Raw genomic sequence first — 20,383 nt, forward strand, 5'->3', positions numbered from 1 at the left:
AAAAGAATAAATATATGACAGTAGTATCTAAGCTTTAGATGCCAGTGACCTCACTCTTGATTTCCTCACAAAACGATGATTTAATTTAAACAACTGTAGCTATTCACGTTCGTGACATTGTATCAATCGAACAGATCAACACAGCTGCATACCACGGGAGCACTAAGATGACCGCGCTCTCCCGGGTGTAGTAAGATGGCCGCGCTCTCCCAGGTGTAGTAAGATGGCCGCGCTCTCCCGGGTGTAGTAAGATGGCCGCGCTCTCCCGGGTGTAGTAAAATGGCCGCGCTCTCCCGGGTGTAGTAAGATGGCCGCGCGGAAGTAGTCAGTAGGTTAGATGACGCAGGGATCTTTGTTGCCGGAAGCGGAAGTTGTCATTTGTGTCGAAAGGTGTTTGTTTGGGGGGATAACATGGGGTGCGACGGCGGAACTATCCCTAAGCGGCACGAACTGGTGAAGGGGCCCAAGAAAGTGGAGAAGGTGAGAAGTGTGTCTGTGTGTGTGTCTGTGTGTGTGTCTGTGTGTGTGTCTGTGTGTGTGTCTGTCTGTCTGTGTGTCTGTCTGTCTGTGTGTCTGTCTGTGTGTCTGTCTGTGTGTCTGTCTGTGTGTCTGTCTGTGTGTCTGTCTGTCTGTGTGTCTGTCTGTGTGTCTGTCTGTCTGTCTGTGTGTGTGTGTGTGTGTGTCTGTGTGTGTGCGCAACACTGTGTGTGTAACTGTACACAGATACAATGCCATCTTGAGTACCCAGAAGCTTATGTGTAATGGTAAAAAGTATTCTATACGTATTTAATATGCGGTGAAGTCCCCTTCTCCTTGCTCGTCTAGACCAGGGACGCGCAAACTTTCCTCGCTGCGCCTCCATGTCTGCATGCTCCCCCCGCATCTCCCTCCTTACCATGTCTCTGCGTCAGATGATGCCGCGGGGGCCATGTGACGTCACCCCGCGGCATGATTTGACTCTGCGTTGCCATGGTGACGTGTTGCTGGAGACAAAATATGTGAAGTTGAAGAGGCCTCACGCGATCCCTCTGCATTTACTTTAAATGCCTCGGGGAAGAGCGCGTGTCCTCTGCAACCGCCACACCCCCCTCCTGAAAAATCTCGTGCCCCCCAGTTTGCGCACCCCTAGGCTAGACTATAGCAGTTCTATTTATGTCAGTGCAGCTGATCTCCAGCACCGGGAATCCACTTCACGGCATACTATGTATATTATGTATACTATGTGCTCCTAGAGAGTAAATATTGTTGCTGTCATTTTCTGGCAACAGGCGTACCAAGCTGTAATGAAAATCAACACCGCTGCATTTCAGAAGTGTAGAAACGCCCCCATTTTACATGTGCTAATTAATACTCCCCCACTAACTTTGATATTCTCTTTTGCAGGTTGACAAAAATGCAGAGATAGTTGCCCGCTGGTATTACTGCACATTGAGCCAGGAGAAATTGACCAAGCCGATTGTAGCATGTGAACTGGGCAGGTATGATTTAAATGGAACATTTATTTCCTTTCTAATTACAAGGGGGATACGGTTAAGAAATATCTTCAACCCACGTTAAATTTAGTCGACGAAGAAGCTCATCCAATCTTTATATGTAATCCTGAGGAAGGCAAACGTATTCTGCGCCCTGTAAAGGGTTAATAGTGGCACACCAATATTTCTAATGGTGTATATTGGGTTGGTGCTGGTCCTGTTACTCAGCTGTTGCTCAGTATTCCAAGTCTGGGTCCTGTCACAAATGGAAACACAGAAATGTGTGAGACCATATACTGGGGTGAGAATTACATTAACTAAAACACAAATCATGATCATGGAAAAGGTAATTAGTATTAAAATTTACGTGGAGATTCTGTGGGATAAAGATCGGGGAGACATCTAGTAATAGTTGTTGGTTGTACACCGGTAAAGGGTATGCTGTGCATATTGTTGTTAATATTTGCATTAATACTGAGATTGTCTGGAAATAGATGAGAATAGAAACGTGTCGCACTGTTACAGACCAGAACAGTTACAGACCAGATTAAAATGTGAGACCGCTTTAGTCTTGAATTTAGACTGGTGGCAGCCTCCAGTAGACTGTTCCAGTTGTGAGGTGCACGGTAAGAGGAGGGGCCAGATACTTTTGTAGAACCATATAGGGATAAATAAATTCCTTCCCAACTCCAAATATTGGCAATCAGATATCTCCCTGGATCAACATCCTTCCCATGTTCACTTATTTGGTATATCCCTGTATACCTTTCCTTTCTAAAATGATGTCCAACCTTTTTTTGAACATATCTATTGTATCTGCCATCACAGTCTCCATGGGTAATGAATCCCACATTGTAACTGCCGTTACTGTAAAGAACCCTTTCCTTTGTTGCTGGTGAAATCTCCTTTCCTCCAACCTTAAGGGGGAACACAGTGTCGTTTGTATGTATATAGCTTTGCTTTAATTTGTTATAATGCATCCCAATTGTGCCTGGACTGGTGGCCCCCACAATCTCCTTAAGATGTCCTGATGTACATATAATGGAAGTGGGGGGGGCAGCTTTGCTCCAGCATCCAATAGAAAGCCACAACAGGTACTGGTGACCCCACTCCCATATTTGTAGGTTTTTTTTTGCGTCAAACACACGGCACAAAAAACTACAGCACTCTTGGGAACTTGGAGGCAACTCCGGGGACAAGGTGCATTTTGAAAATAAAGTTAACTGGGCCATTGCTTTAACTGATATATATTTTTTCAGACTCTACAACAAAGATGCAGTCATTGAATTCTTATTGGACAAATCTCCTGAGAAGCCGCATGCGGATTCTGCAGCTCATATCAAGAGCATGAAGGTATAACAAAGTATCTGACGTCGGGTAGGAAGAATGTCTTGGTATCTTTTTAAGATGATATGGTAAATATAGAATTATGATCACCTATGTGACCGTTTAGTTTTCACTCGTAGGACATCTCAAAGGCTTGTGAAATTCTACCGATAATGTAGAAATGGTGCGATGAATGTCATGTTTTGTTTAATCAACACTTAATCAAAATTTGGCTGCCTGCAGAAATACAATTTCTGATCGATTTTTAAAGACATTTTTAATGAATTCTAATGTAACCAGCATTTTTGTTCCTATAGCAACCATTTACAAAGTCACATCCCCTTCCCCTTATGAAACAGCATCACCTTTTTGAGCCCCGCCCTCTAGCGCTGAACCAATTGAATCTAGTGCCTGCCTGGTCACATGATCTTCCTCACAGTACTTTGGCTGTCAGTGCAGCAGAAGAGGACCCAAGATGCATTTAGTGAACCCCCCAGCCGAATCTTTAGTGATCGATTACAGGAGAACGGATCGATCAGCAACTTGGCTAATCACTTGTCAGTGTGCAGATTGTATTGATGCACATATTGAATGAAAAAGCTTGAACTGCAGCTTTAACCCCCTCCTGTGTACCTGGGCATATGCGGGATTGCACATTTAACGCAGCAATCCTCCCTACTCACTTGATATATTTTTGGGCCCTTTTTGGGATGGGAACCGGCAGGTTCTCCACAGCTGAATCGCACTATTTTCAGGGACTATTGGGGATCTGATGGTTCCCAAGATAGTTACCAATGTCTCTTCCCCTGCAGGGGAAACAAAATGGCCCTTTAAATCTCCCATGTCACCTGTGGCAATAGAGGGGGAATGGGGGGGGGAACCGTAGCTGAAATTAACCCTCATTAGCCTCGGGAACACCCAGTTCCCACCTTGTTAAACAAAAGGGGTTGAGTAGGCTGGATTGCTGCTATAATGCATTCAGTTGCAGTCAGTTATACAAAAAATTACATTAAAAGAAGTTATGATGGGTAAAAAAAAGTGTCAAACCCCCCACAGTACAGTGTACAGCAAATACACATACCTCCCGTGGTGTGTTTGCAAGCCTGTCTTTCCCGATGATCTCTTGGCATACAATGCTTCCACTGTTGCTAGGGATTCTGGGTAATGACGCGCAAATGAGCACTCGCAGGGATTCACTCTCTCCTTCCTATCCACTTTAACATTGGATCCCTATGAGTTTATGCCTGCTGTGTTACACAGTTTATCAGCACAGCCTGGGTTACAGAAGTGCAGAGCCTGTAAACCTACTCACGGACAGTTGTTTCCGACCCTCTGCGTATCCTCAGTGCGAGGCTGGTTGCTGGCTGTGCCACGTGAAGCTGGTACGTGGGTGTAACCAGACATTTAAAGTTACAGCGGGTATATGTCCGACAGGCCTGCAACCCTGTGTTTTGCTTAGCAAACACTGCTAGTAAACCGTGACACACTGTGCTCATTTGCATGTCATTACCCAGAATCCCTGGCTGCAGTGGAAGCACTGTATACTAAGAGATAATGGGGATGGGCAGGGTTGCAGACGTGTGAATGTGCTCACACGTGGGGTTTGTATTTGCTGCACAAAGCAGTATAGTAGGTTCAGTGTTGATAGGTGCTGATGCTGTAAGGTTAATCTTCTTTTCTCATGATGCAAAAAGTGAGGTTTGAGATGTAGAGCCTGTGAATCCAGACAGGAATTTCATCACCCGGAGGCAAATTAACATGGTTACTAACTTGTAACTTCTGACCTTGCTCGATGAACCCAATACAGATATTATTATAATTAATTAATTAATTCTCTTCTCTGCAGAATGGGATTGAAATGAACCTAATACAGATATTATTCTCATTTATATTATAATTAATTAATCATTCTCTTCTCTGCAGAATGTGATTGAAATGAACCTAATACAGATATTATTATTAATAATAATGAATTAATCATTCTCTTCTCTGCAGAATGTGATTGCAATGAACCTAATACAGATATTATTCTCATTTATATTATTATTAATTAATCATTCTCTGCAGAATGTGATTGAAATGAACCTAATACAGATATTATTCTCATTTATATTATTATTAATGAATGAATCATTCTCTTCTCTGCAGAATGTGATTGAAATGAACCTAAGTGACAACCCAGCTTGGGCAGGGGACAAAGGAAACACAAAAGGGGACAAATATGACGACCAGTGCTCCCAGTTTATCTGCCCAGTGGTCGGCTTGGAAATGAATGGGAGACACAGGTTAGTATATTAACGGTGAAACTAAAGCCCTTCTATGTGTAGAGAAGAAGCCACAGGTTAAAGCATCAGGGCTTTCAAGCCTCCATATTGTTTTTCCCCCAGCTGGGTCATGCTACCGGCACCCCCTACGGAGATAAGTATCTCCGGGAGCAGGGTAGCATGCCCATTTGGGAAAACAATATGGAGGCTTGAAACCCCTGCTGAAATGATCGCGGTTCAGCTCCGGAGACCCCCTGCTTGCCATCTATAAGAGGGGGACGATGACCTGAACAGGAAATGCTCCTTTAAGAAGCAAGTACAGTAAAGTCTCTCTTAACCGACTTTCGGTTAACCGACACTCCGTTTTATCCGATATGCTCTCCTCCTCCTCCTCCTCCTCCTCCTCCTCCTCCTCCTCCTCCTCCCACCCTTCTCACTTACCAGCGGCACTGCAGGATAACCAGGACTCTACTGTATTAAATAAGAAAAGAAGGCATATTTCCTGCTGCTTTAATCTTTCCTGTAGGTAGAGAAGCTATATCCAAGAATGACACAGAACAGGTGTTATTCCTATACGACGTGGCTTGTTTTTTAACGTCTCAGATGCCAGGTGCAAGTTATTTTAAAGTAGCTAATTTGGCTGCATTTTGTGTTTTTTTTTTTTACGCTTATATTTTCTAGAACACTGTTGTAACTGGAAAAATCCACCATTCTTCAGTGGGAGAAAAATACGTTTCTAAAAAGGAGGGAGACGCGTCCTGATTTCGTAACCGCAACGCCGCTATTTCGTTGCTAATATTTCTCTTGGCAGACGAGAATTATTTTTTTTAACCCATTCCAGGAAAATTCTGTAGTTGGAAATATTCAGGGCACAATGCCCATTAATAACAAGGGTACAGAGAGTGGAGAGACAGGCACGCCAATGGTCTTTCGAAAATAGAAAATGTATTACAGTGCGATCAAGATCCTGTCTCTTCACTCTCTATCTTCGGTGGTTCCGTGAGTAGAGGGAAGACTTTTGCTGAGCACCCAGTGGGGGTCTGCATTTGGTTCCGTGAGTAGAGGGAAGACTTTTGCTGAGCACCCAGTGGGGGTCTGCATTAGGTTCCGTGAGTAGAGGGAAGACTTTTGCTGAGCACCCAGTGGGGGCCTGCATTAGGTTCCGTGAGTAGAGGGAACACTTTTGCTGAGCACCCAGTGGGGGCCTGCATTAGGTTCCGTGAGTAGAGGGAAGACTTTTGCTGAGCACCCAGTGGGGGTCTGCATTTGGTTCCGTGAGTAGAGGGAAGACTTTTGCTGAGCACCCAGTGGGGGTCTGCATTTGGTTCCGTGAGTAGAGGGAAGACTTTTGCTGAGCACCCAGTGGGGGTCTGCATTAGGTTCCGTGAGTAGAGGGAAGACTTTTGCTGAGCACCCAGTGGGGGTCTGCATTAGGTTCCGTGAGTAGAGGGAAGACTTTTGCTGAGCACCCAGTGGGGGTCTGCATTAGGTTCCGTGAGTAGAGGGAAGACTTTTGCTGAGCACCCAGTGGGGGCCTGCATTAGGTTCCGTGAGTAGAGGGAAGACTTTTGCTGAGCACCCAGTGGGGGTCTGCATTAGGTTCCGTGAGTAGAGGGAAGACTTTTGCTGAGCACCCAGTGGGGGTCTGCATTTGGTTCCGTGAGTGCACCGTTACGTGGACGGTTAATAGCACAGTGTAAGATTGTAAAAACGCACAATGACGTAGAAACTTGTTTTATATGCAGGGCATCGATTGCTTAAGAACCTTTCCATTTCTGCAGGTTCTGCGTGCTGAGGCGTTGTGGCTGCGTGTTTTCTGAGCGGGCCCTTAAGGAAATCAAAACGGACGTGTGTCACAAGGTAGGTTGGATTGATTCTCAAACTCGTCTTCTTTTTTTAGCCTTTTTGCTGCCAGAGGCGCGTACATCAGGGTCAGAAGTTGCACTCACGAGGTCTTGATGTGTATAAATAAACTAGATATTGGATGTACAACCTCTCACAATGCAGGGGGCACGGTTGGGGAACTTGACCCCCTTTCTCAGGTGTAATAGGTCTCTCTGACCCTCACCACCTCCTAAACCTTCTTGGTCACCCACCTCACTGATCGTCTCCACTTTCCCCACTGTCAGACCCATCACCATGCCACCAAGAAGAGTTAATCCACAGACCTGCCCCCGGCCCACCAACCAAGCAAGCTCTCAATGCATCTAACCCATAACCCGACCCTAATGTTCCCCCCCCTGCCCACCAACCAAGCAAGCTCTCAATGCACCTAACCCATAACCCGACCATAATGTTCCCCCCCCTGCCCACCAACCAAGCAAGCTCTCAATGCACCTAACCCATAACCCGACCGTAATGTTCCCACCACTGCCCACCAACCAAGCAAGCTCTCAATGCACCTAACCCATAACCCGACCATAATGTTCCCCCCCTGCCCACCAACCAAGCAAGCTCTCAATGCATCTAACCCATAACCCGACCATAATGTTCCCCCCCCTGCCCACCAACCAAGCAAGCTCTCAATGCACCTAACCCATAACCCGACCGTAATGTTCCCCCCCTGCCCACCAACCAAGCAAGCTCTCAATGCATCTAACCCATAACCCGACCATAATGTCCCCCCCCCTGCCCACCAACCAAGCAAGCTCTCAATGCATCTAACCCATAACCCGACCATAATGTTCCCCCCTGCCCACCAACCAAGCAAGCTCTCAATGCATCTAACCCATAACCCGACCATAATGTCCCCCCCCTGCCCACCAACCAAGCAAGCTCTTAATGCACCTAACCCATAACCCGACCATAATGTTCCCCCCCCTGCCCACCAACCAAGCAAGCTCTCAATGCACCTAACCCATAACCCGACCGTAATGTTCCCACCCCTGCCCACCAACCAAGCAAGCTCTCAATGCATCTAACCCATAACCCGACCATAATGTCCCCCCCCTGCCCACCAACCAAGCAAGCTCTTAATGCACCTAACCCATAACCCGACCATAATGTTCCCCCCCCTGCCCACCAACCAAGCAAGCTCTCAATGCACCTAACCCATAACCCGACCGTAATGTTCCCCCCCTGCCCATCAACCAAGCAAGCTCTCAATGCACCTAACCCATAACCCGACCGTAATGTTCCCCCCCTGCCCATCAACCAAGCAAGCTCTCAATGCACCTAACCCATAACCCGACCATAATGTTCCCCCCTGCCCACCAACCAAGCAAGCTCTCAATGCACCTAACCCATAACCCGACCATAATGTCCCCCCCCTGCCCACCAACCAAGCAAGCTCTTAATGCACCTAACCCATAACCCGACCATAATGTTCCCCCCCCTGCCCACCAACCAAGCAAGCTCTCAATGCACCTAACCCATAACCCGACCGTAATGTTCCCCCCCTGCCCATCAACCAAGCAAGCTCTCAATGCACCTAACCCATAACCCGACCGTAATGTTCCCCCCCTGCCCATCAACCAAGCAAGCTCTCAATGCACCTAACCCATAACCCGACCATAATGTTCCCCCCCTGCCCATCAACCAAGCAAGCTCTCAATGCACCTAACCCATAACCCGACCATAATGTCCCCCCCCTGCCCACCAACCAAGCAAGCTCTTAATGCACCTAACCCATAACCCGACCATAATGTTCCCCCCTGCCCATCAACCAAGCAAGCTCTCAATGCACCTAACCCATAACCCGACCGTAATGTTCCCCCCCTGCCCATCAACCAAGCAAGCTCTCAATGCACCTAACCCATAACCCGACCATAATGTTCCCCCCCTGCCCATCAACCAAGCAAGCTCTCAATGCACCTAACCCATAACCCGACCATAATGTTCCCCCCTGCCCACCAACCAAGCAAGCTCTCAATGCACCTAACCCATAACCCGACCATAATGTCCCCCCCTGCCCACCAACCAAGCAAGCTCTCAATGCATCTAACCCATAACCCGACCATAATGTCCCCCCCTGCCTACCAACCAAGCAAGCTCTCAATGCACCTAACCCATAACCCGACCGTAATGTTCCCCCCCTCTGCCTACCAACCAAGCAAGCTCTCAATGCACCTAACCCATAACCCGACCATAATGTCCCCCCCTGCCCACCAACCAAGCAAGCTCTCAATGCACCTAACCCATAACCCGACCGTAATGTTCCCCCCCTCTGCCTACCAACCAAGCAAGCTCTCAATGCACCTAACCCATAACCCGACCATAATGTCCCCCCCTGCCCACCAACCAAGCAAGCTCTCAATGCATCTAACCCATAACCCGACCATAATGTCCCCCCCTGCCTACCAACCAAGCAAGCTCTCAATGCATCTAACCCATAACCTGACCATAATGTCCCCCCCCTGCCCACCAACCAAGCAAGCTCTCAATGCACCTAACCCATAACCCGACCATAATGTCCCCCCCCTGCCCACCAACCAAGCAAGCTCTCAATGCACCTAACCCATAACCCGACCATAATGTCCCACCCCTGCCCACCAACCAAGCAAGCTCTCAATGCATCTAACCCATAACCCGACCATAATGTTCCCCCCCCTGCCCACCAACCAAGCAAGCTCTCAATGCACCTAACCCATAACCCGACCGTAATGTTCCCCCCCTGCCCACCAACCAAGCAAGCTCTCAATGCACCTAACCCATAACCCGACCATAATGTCCCCCCCCTGCCCACCAACCAAGCAAGCTCTCAATGCACCTAACCCATAACCCGACCATAATGTCCCCCCCCTGCCCACCAACCAAGCAAGCTCTCAATGCACCTAACCCATAACCCGACCATAATGTCCCCCCCCTGCCCACCAACCAAGCAAGCTCTCAATGCACCTAACCCATAACCCGACCGTAATGTTCCCCCCCTGCCCACCAACCAAGCAAGCTCTTAATGCACCTAACCCATAACCCGACCATAATGTCCCCCCCCTGCCCACCAACCAAGCAAGCTCTCAATGCACCTAACCCATAACCCGACCATAATGTCCCCCCCCTGCCCACCAACCAAGCAAGCTCTCAATGCACCTAACCCATAACCCGACCGTAATGTTCCCCCCCTCTGCCCACCAACCAAGCAAGCTCTTAATGCACCTAACCCATAACCCGACCGTAATGCTCCCACCCTGCCCACCAACCAAGCAAGCTCTCAATGCACCTAACCCATAACCCGACCATAATGTCCCCCCCCTGCCCACCAACCAAGCAAGCTCTCAATGCATCTAACCCATAACCCGACCGTAATGCTCCCCCCCCTGCCCACCAACCAAGCAAGCTCTCAATGCACCTAACCCATAACCCGACCGTAATGTTCCCCCCCTGCCCACCAACCAAGCAAGCTCTCAATGCATCTAACCCATAACCCGACCATAATGTTCCCCCCCCTGCCCACCAACCAAGCAAGCTCTCAATGCACCTAACCCATAACCCGACCATAATGTTCCCCCCTGCCCACCAACCAAGCAAGCTCTCAATGCATCTAACCCATAACCCGACCATAATGTCCCCCCCCTGCCCACCAACCAAGCAAGCTCTTAATGCACCTAACCCATAACCCGACCATAATGTTCCCCCCCCTGCCCACCAACCAAGCAAGCTCTCAATGCACCTAACCCATAACCCGACCATAATGTTCCCCCCCTGCCCACCAACCAAGCAAGCTCTCAATGCATCTAACCCATAACCCGACCATAATGTCCCCCCCCCTGCCCACCAACCAAGCAAGCTCTTAATGCACCTAACCCATAACCCGACCATAATGTTCCCCCCCCTGCCCACCAACCAAGCAAGCTCTCAATGCACCTAACCCATAACCCGACCGTAATGTTCCCATCCCTGCCCACCAACCAAGCAAGCTCTCAATGCATCTAACCCATAACCCGACCGTAATGTTCCCCCCCTCTGCCCACCAACCAAGCAAGCTCTCAATGCACCTAACCCATAACCCGACCATAATGTTCCCCCCCTGCCCATCAACCAAGCAAGCTCTCAATGCACCTAACCCATAACCCGACCGTAATGTTCCCCCCCTCTGCCTACCAACCAAGCAAGCTCTCAATGCACCTAACCCATAACCCGACCATAATGTCCCCCCCTGCCCACCAACCAAGCAAGCTCTCAATGCATCTAACCCATAACCCGACCGTAATGTTCCCCCCCTCTGCCTACCAACCAACCAAGCTCTCAATGCGCCTAACCCATAACCCGACCATAATGCTCCCCCCCTCTGCCCACCAACCAAGCAAGCTCTCAATGCATCTAACCCATAACCCGACCATAATGCTCCCCCCCTCTGCCCACCAACCAAGCAAGCTCTCAATGCATCTAACCCATAACCCGACCATAATGCTCCCCCCCTCTGCCCACCAACCAAGCAAGCTCTCAATGCATCTAACCCATAACCCGACCATAATGTCCCCCCCTGCCTACCAACCAAGCAAGCTCTCAATGCATCTAACCCATAACCTGACCATAATGTCCCCCCCCTGCCCACCAACCAAGCAAGCTCTCAATGCACCTAACCCATAACCCGACCATAATGTCCCCCCCCTGCCCACCAACCAAGCAAGCTCTCAATGCACCTAACCCATAACCCGACCATAATGTCCCCCCCCGGCCCACCAACCAAGCAAGCTCTCAATGCACCTAACCCATAACCCGACCATAATGTTCCCCCCCCTGCCTACCAACCAAGCAAGCTCTTAATGCACCTAACCCATAACCCGACCATAATGTCCCCCCCTGCCCACCAACCAAGCAAGCTCTCAATGCACCTAACCCATAACCCGACCATAATGTCCCCCCCCTGCCCACCAACCAAGCAAGCTCTCAATGCACCTAACCCATAACCCGACCATAATGTCCCCCCCCTGCCCACCAACCAAGCAAGCTCTCAATGCACCTAACCCATAACCCGACCATAATGCTCCCACCCTGCCCACCAACCAAGCAAGCTCTCAATGCATCTAACCCATAACCCGACCATAATGTTCCCCCCCCTGCCCACCAACCAAGCAAGCTCTCAATGCACCTAACCCATAACCCGACCGTAATGTTCCCCCCCTGCCCACCAACCAAGCAAGCTCTCAATGCACCTAACCCATAACCCGACCATAATGTCCCCCCCCTGCCCACCAACCAAGCAAGCTCTCAATGCACCTAACCCATAACCCGACCATAATGTCCCCCCCCTGCCCACCAACCAAGCAAGCTCTCAATGCACCTAACCCATAACCCGACCATAATGTCCCCCCCCTGCCCACCAACCAAGCAAGCTCTCAATGCACCTAACCCATAACCCGACCATAATGTCCCCCCCTGCCTACCAACCAAGCAAGCTCTCAATGCACCTAACCCATAACCCGACCGTAATGTTCCCCCCCTGCCCACCAACCAAGCAAGCTCTCAATGCACCTAACCCATAACCCGACCATAATGTCCCCCCCCTGCCCACCAACCAAGCAAGCTCTCAATGCACCTAACCCATAACCCGACCATAATGTCCCCCCCCTGCCCACCAACCAAGCAAGCTCTCAATGCACCTAACCCATAACCCGACCATAATGTTCCCCCCCCTGCCCACCAACCAAGCAAGCTCTCAATGCATCTAACCCATAACCCGACCATAATGTTCCCCCCTGCCCACCAACCAAGCAAGCTCTCAATGCACCTAACCCATAACCCGACCGTAATGTTCCCCCCCTGCCCACCAACCAAGCAAGCTCTCAATGCATCTAACCCATAACCCGACCATAATGTCCCCCCCCTGCCCACCAACCAAGCAAGCTCTCAATGCACCTAACCCATAACCCGACCGTAATGTTCCCCCCCTGCCCACCAACCAAGCAAGCTCTCAATGCATCTAACCCATAACCCGACCATAATGTTCCCCCCTGCCCACCAACCAAGCAAGCTCTCAATGCATCTAACCCATAACCCGACCATAATGTTCCCCCCCCTGCCCACCAACCAAGCAAGCTCTCAATGCATCTAACCCATAACCCGACCATAATGTTCCCCCCCCTGCCCACCAACCAAGCAAGCTCTCAATGCATCTAACCCATAACCCGACCATAATGTCCCCCCCCTGCCCACCAACCAAGCAAGCTCTCAATGCACCTAACCCATAACCCGACCGTAATGTTCCCCCCCTGCCCACCAACCAAGCAAGCTCTCAATGCACCTAACCCATAACCCGACCATAATGTCCCCCCCCTGCCCACCAACCAAGCAAGCTCTCAATGCACCTAACCCATAACCCGACCATAATGTCCCCCCCCTGCCCACCAACCAAGCAAGCTCTCAATGCACCTAACCCATAACCCGACCATAATGTCCCCCCCCTGCCCACCAACCAAGCAAGCTCTCAATGCACCTAACCCATAACCCGACCATAATGTCCCCCCCTGCCTACCAACCAAGCAAGCTCTTAATGCACCTAACCCATAACCCGACCGTAATGCTCCCACCCTGCCCACCAACCAAGCAAGCTCTCAATGCATCTAACCCATAACCCGACCATAATGTTCCCCCCCCTGCCCACCAACCAAGCAAGCTCTCAATGCACCTAACCCATAACCCGACCGTAATGTTCCCCCCCTGCCCACCAACCAAGCAAGCTCTCAATGCATCTAACCCATAACCCGACCATAATGTTCCCCCCTGCCCACCAACCAAGCAAGCTCTCAATGCATCTAACCCATAACCCGACCATAATGTCCCCCCCCTGCCCACCAACCAAGCAAGCTCTTAATGCACCTAACCCATAACCCGACCATAATGTTCCCCCCCCTGCCCACCAACCAAGCAAGCTCTCAATGCACCTAACCCATAACCCGACCATAATGTTCCCCCCCTGCCCACCAACCAAGCAAGCTCTCAATGCATCTAACCCATAACCCGACCATAATGTCCCCCCCCCTGCCCACCAACCAAGCAAGCTCTTAATGCACCTAACCCATAACCCGACCATAATGTTCCCCCCCCTGCCCACCAACCAAGCAAGCTCTCAATGCACCTAACCCATAACCCGACCATAATGTTCCCCCCCTGCCCATCAACCAAGCAAGCTCTCAATGCACCTAACCCATAACCCGACCATAATGTTCCCCCCCTGCCCATCAACCAAGCAAGCTCTCAATGCACCTAACCCATAACCCGACCGTAATGTTCCCCCCCTCTGCCTACCAACCAAGCAAGCTCTCAATGCACCTAACCCATAACCCGACCATAATGTCCCCCCCTGCCCACCAACCAAGCAAGCTCTCAATGCATCTAACCCATAACCCGACCGTAATGTTCCCCCCCTCTGCCTACCAACCAACCAAGCTCTCAATGCGCCTAACCCATAACCCGACCATAATGCTCCCCCCCTCTGCCCACCAACCAAGCAAGCTCTCAATGCATCTAACCCATAACCCGACCATAATGCTCCCCCCCTCTGCCCACCAACCAAGCAAGCTCTCAATGCATCTAACCCATAACCCGACCATAATGCTCCCCCCCTCTGCCCACCAACCAAGCAAGCTCTCAATGCATCTAACCCATAACCCGACCATAATGTCCCCCCCTGCCTACCAACCAAGCAAGCTCTCAATGCATCTAACCCATAACCTGACCATAATGTCCCCCCCCTGCCCACCAACCAAGCAAGCTCTCAATGCACCTAACCCATAACCCGACCATAATGTCCCCCCCCTGCCCACCAACCAAGCAAGCTCTCAATGCACCTAACCCATAACCCGACCATAATGTCCCCCCCCGGCCCACCAACCAAGCAAGCTCTCAATGCACCTAACCCATAACCCGACCATAATGTTCCCCCCCCTGCCTACCAACCAAGCAAGCTCTTAATGCACCTAACCCATAACCCGACCATAATGTCCCCCCCTGCCCACCAACCAAGCAAGCTCTCAATGCACCTAACCCATAACCCGACCATAATGTCCCCCCCCTGCCCACCAACCAAGCAAGCTCTCAATGCACCTAACCCATAACCCGACCATAATGTCCCCCCCTGCCTACCAACCAAGCAAGCTCTTAATGCACCTAACCCATAACCCGACCATAATGTCCCCCCCTGCCCACCAACCAAGCAAGCTCTCAAGGCACCTAACCCATAACCCGACCATAATGTCCCCCCCTGCCTACCAACCAAGCAAGCTCTCAATGCACCTAACCCATAACCCGACCATAATGTCCCCCCCCTGCCCACCAACCACGATATATTCACAATTACTCTATGCCAGGAGTGGCCAACTCCAGTTCTTAAGGGCCTCTGATTGAGCCACCTGTGCTGAAGCAGCAATAAATGTTGTTATAAATAAATAGTCACTGAGACGGCATGGTTTGGGCGCAAATCTATAAAAGTGGATGAAGTCATTCTAATTAACTTTAAATGGGGTTTTTGGCCGATCATTGATTTTAATGCTAGTTCACGGGTGGGTGAGGGTACAGTAGCGCGTGCCGACACCTGAAATATCCTGGCGTAATTATTGGACAGGGCGAGATACAAAAGGAGCGTGGGCCAACTCATTGCGCACTAAACGTACATAAAGAAATGTCCCTATGGTATATGGGTTTCTACATGGAAATTAGGATAAATACTATAATTAAAATGACACCGTGGTGCACTTTTAGTGGTGAAGTAATTATATTTAAGTCAAGATCTGCAGACAAAGCTGTAACCCATAACAATTCTGTTATTACAGCATAATAAAGGACCTTAAAATAGATATGTAATTAATGGTATGTCAATGTCTTCTCTGTCTGTTACATTTCTATTGTTCATGAGGCATAGAGAAGCAGGAACCCATCCGGGAAAAAGATTCGTGCGAGTGATAACTGCTCACAGAGCGGTTTCTAGACTGGGGCACTGTAATATTGGATACATCAACGTGTTTCTTGGTGTGGGTACAATTAGTACCTGCAATACAGCATGTGTTGAGATTGACAAGCCCCTTTATTAAAGGAACAAGGGCAAACAGACCAAAATAAATATGGGTTGGGTTTTCAGATGATTTCTGGGATCAGATGCATTGTAAGGATCCCCAACCCTCTCCAATAGTGCGTCTGAGGTCAGATGCATTGTAAGGAACCCCAACCCTCTCTAATAGCGCGTCTGAGATCAGATGCATTGTAAGGAACCCCAACCCTCTCTAATAGCGCGTCTGAGATCAGATGCATTGTAAGGAACCCCAACCCTCTCTAATAGCGCGGCTGAGATCTGATGCATTGTAAGGAACCCCAACCCTCTCCAATAGTGCGTCTGAGGTCAGATGCATTGTAAGGAACCCCAACCCTCTCTAATAGCGCGCCTGAGATCAGATGCATTGTAAGGAACCCCAACCCTCTCTAATAGCGCGGCTGAGATCAGATGCATTGTAAGGAACCCCAACCCTCTCTAATAGCGCGTCTAAGATCAGATGCATTGTAAGGAACCCCAACCCTCTCTAATAGCGCGGCTGAGATCTGATGCATTGTAAGGAACCCCAACCCTCTCTAATAGCGTGTCTGAGATCAGATGCATTGTAAGGAACCCCAACCCTCTCTAATAGCGCATCTGAGATCAGATGCATTGTAAATTATTCTGTATTTGGTACAATTTTCAATGACCTGAAAATTACAGGGAACCCTTAAGGGATGCCCAGGGAACCCAAGGGTTCCTTGGAACCCCGGTTGAAAAACACTGGCGTAATTTGATATATTGGCGATATGCGCATTACTGTGATTTAATTGGGGAGTCGAGACCTGTTTCCGCATGATGTGCCGAAAACAGTGTGTCCTGTACAAAGCCATCCATAGGAACACGCACTTCAGAGGTGCGAGATCAGACACGAGTCTAATTTACAGAAACCGCTCGAGGCTGCACGCTTCATTGAGGCCCTTGGGGGTATACTCTAGCAGATGTATCCAGCGCCGATCCCTTAGTAACTGCTTAACTCTCCTTTCCCTTGTCATGTGCGACAAAATTTCAACTCGAAAACAGCGTCCCACCGCTCGGAAATGTTTTTGCGCACTGTTGAGGTCCCATTCGTGTTACTTCCACCGCTCCTGTGTTTTATATAACCCTTTCCTTTACGGGGTTTTTTTTGACTGACCAACATATTGTGCCACACAGGCATTTCAATCCGTAGCGTACACGTGGGGTATCGCATCTCTCTGTGCTGATCTGCTGAGATTCGCTTCTCCAGCTCCAAGCGAACTTCCGAAAAGCTCGCAAAAGCCACAAATATTTCCCCAGAACTTTTGGAGCACAAATTTCTTGCGGAACGTTCCCAATTTTTTTTTTTTAAATGTCGTATTTTTCTTGCTGAAACTGAGGGTGATGTCACTGCTCGCTATTGGCGCGCGTGACGCAGGCACTTTGAAGCTCCCGTGTTATTCATCCTCAACGGGCCAGTACCAGGAGCAGCTTCGGGTCAAAGACTGAGCCACTGATTGAGCCACCTGTGCAGAAGCAGGGATATCTGAATACCTGGCCTGTTGGTGGCCCTTGAGGACTGGACTTTGCCACCCCGTGTTAGAACACACAGAGCACGTTAGTCGCCGTTTAGAAGGGAATGTCCCAAGTGTGAGCGTTGCTAGGTTAGTAAACGATTTGTTTAGAATCACCCGGGTCACACGAGGCCCATTCCCTCTGGAACCTTTTCTCCGAACATTCACCAGGAAACCATGTTTAATACATTTCTTTGCCTTTACAATGATGCAATAATCCCACGTCTTGCACGAACAGAACGGGCTTCACGGTAATGAGAACTGCACTGGCTTTCTTAACTCGCAGAGAGAAAATCCTGTATATTATTTTGCAGGTTAGAGAAGCCGGTTTTCCATTGTAAGTAAATTGCATCTGATGAAACGCAACTGGGTATTGAGGTGTAAGATATATTTAGGGGAGTGGTGGGCGGTACCCCTAAACATGCTGAAAAGGAAGGCCCTGATGCCTTTTTTGTTATTGCCATAGTAAACGTGTTGGATACAATTTTGAGTGATTCGTTTAATACAGGGGTGACCAACCCCAGTCCTCAAGGGCCACCAGCAGGTCAGGCTTTCAGGATATCTCCGCTTCAGCACAGGTGGCTCAATCCGTTCCTGCTTCAGCACAGGTGGAAAATGTTGGTAAATGTAATTAAGGGGAAGCCCTTTTCAAATAATGCTTTCATAACATCACTTTTGTAACTGAATGTCAAACCAATGGCGGTTTTGGCAGCGCAGGTAGAATTGTAATAAAAACTAAACCCAGTGACGTTTAATTTGCACTTTTATAGAAAATATTTGTAGGACGTGAACACGACCAATAAGCGTTTTTTTCCCCCCTGAATTAAAAGACCTATATATTTATGTAATTTATTTTTATTTAAAATGCTTTATTGATTTAAAAACACAAATATACTGGCATATGACTACAAGTAAAGTTTGTGAAAAATACAATAGATTCTGTTAACTGCATAAGTTTACAAAAAATGCAGTAAAATGTATAGATATATGCAATGTCCATTTTATTTCACCTAAAGTTTTCATGTATTGGTAGTGAGAATGCAGCATATCGCACAATATCTCACCAGCGGGAGCATTAACCCAGGGGGGCTCAACTCCAGTTCTCAAGCCCCCCCCCCCCCCCCCCCAACAGGTCAGGTTTTCAGGAAATCCCAGCTTCAGCACAGGTGGCTCAATCAGTCACTGCTTTAGCACAGTCTTCGACTGAGTCTCTGATTAAGCCACCTGTGCTGAAGCTGGGATATCATGAAAACCTGACGTGTAGTGGGGGGCTTGCGGACTGGAGTTGAGCCCCCTTGCAATAACCCCTGCCACATCTGTGCATTGCAGCGGCCCCATGTTACTAAAATGTATGTATCAAACTAAGATATTATTAATAGTAAGCTAAGCCACGGGTGATCACAATAGCAGCATGCAAGGAGCACCCTAAAAACATACATTAAAGCAGTCCTCAAGATCCCCTCCCCCCACACACCCCCAACAGGTAAGGTTTTCAGAATATCCTTGCTTCAGCATAGGTGGCTGTCTGAGCCACCTGTGCTGAAGCAGGCTCTTTGATTGAGCCACCACTGCTGAAGCAGGGATATCCTGAAAACCTGCTGCTTTGGGGGGGGGGGGGTCTTGAGGACTGGAATTGAGCACCCCTGCATTAAAGTAATAAATACAGTAAATAAGGGCTACCCGTAACAAGGCTGATACGGTGTATACGATGGGTTAGGATGACAGAGCACCCTTCGCAGAACCCGTGGCCCTTATATACATAAACGAGACTCAGAGTACGGGCGGGTGGTAGTCGAATGTTGCCCAACGTTTGCCAAAAACAGTCTTAATAACCAGTGGTCCCTTCACTTAAATATCTGTCAGGGTGCAGGTATTTTTGGTAATCACTCATTCTTCATTGTGTTTTTTTTTCCTTCAGCCTTCGTTGTCCTTGCAAAAAATAACACAACTATTGCTTGTCGCTATGTTAAAAGTTACACATTATACAAGTGGAAAAAACACAAACAGACACAGATCATAGTGCAACACTGTAGGGTTAAAACAGGTCTACACTAATACACACACTGCACATATAACATAGAGACTCCTAGTGACTATAAAAACTATTTATTAAATAAAAAGAACTATGCCATAAAATGGTTTGGACAAATGAGAACACCGCTGGTCATCCAGATATGAAAAATCAGAGCCCTACTTACAAGCAGCAAGGCAAATACAGGCAATGCAACAAAGAGTCTTCCGGCTGCTGCTGATGTCTTTGCAGAGATGTGATTCCTGCTGCACCGTGACTCTCGTGCTGACTCTCCCTCCAGGGGTTAACAGGAACAGTGGCAGTGTTGGAGGCCTGCTTGTGGGGCTCACAGCTCTCCTCCACGTGAGGCTGCTCTCCTCACTTCCTCCTCCGGTTACACAGGCTGTCTCAGCGTGCCTGCACGCGAGTGTGCACGTGCCCTTAAAGGGACAGTACAAACGTCCTGTATGCCAAGAACTAACGGCTGCAATGGGGCTCAAATGTGACCAAGTGTCCCAAAAAGTCCAATACCAAGCTCAAAGTGACTGTGTCACCTGCCCTACGCGTTTCGTGGATGTTACTCCACTTCCTCAGGGGCTACAAAGACTGACACTGAATGACATGTACATATACCCTAACCAATTAAAAATTAATTGCCCAATTAGGCTGTATAGCCTGCATGTCATTAATATCAAATCACTACGTCTCTAACAACATAATACACATACAATACATTAAACAACATTAAAAACATTCAGATATCAACTGATAACCATATATCCCAAAATTGAGGCCAGATGTAATATCATAATAGG

General features: G+C 48.7%; 1 protein-coding gene across 1 annotated transcript in view; it reads left to right on the top strand.

Moving 5' to 3' along the window:
- Positions 1-322: 322 nt before the first annotated feature.
- The window catches only part of RTF2 (replication termination factor 2), a 43,900-nt gene continuing 23,839 nt past the window's right edge, over positions 323-20,383 (top strand). Inside the window, exons 1-5 of the mRNA XM_075571619.1 lie at positions 323-480; positions 1,384-1,478; positions 2,732-2,825; positions 4,947-5,083; positions 6,844-6,922. Coding sequence (XP_075427734.1) covers positions 412-480; positions 1,384-1,478; positions 2,732-2,825; positions 4,947-5,083; positions 6,844-6,922 — 474 coding nt within the window. The 5' untranslated portion in view covers positions 323-411. The remainder of the gene's footprint in view (positions 481-1,383; positions 1,479-2,731; positions 2,826-4,946; positions 5,084-6,843; positions 6,923-20,383) is intronic.

This window comes from Ascaphus truei, chromosome 15, assembly GCF_040206685.1.
Source record: "Ascaphus truei isolate aAscTru1 chromosome 15, aAscTru1.hap1, whole genome shotgun sequence".
NCBI classification, from domain to species: domain Eukaryota; kingdom Metazoa; phylum Chordata; class Amphibia; order Anura; family Ascaphidae; genus Ascaphus; species Ascaphus truei.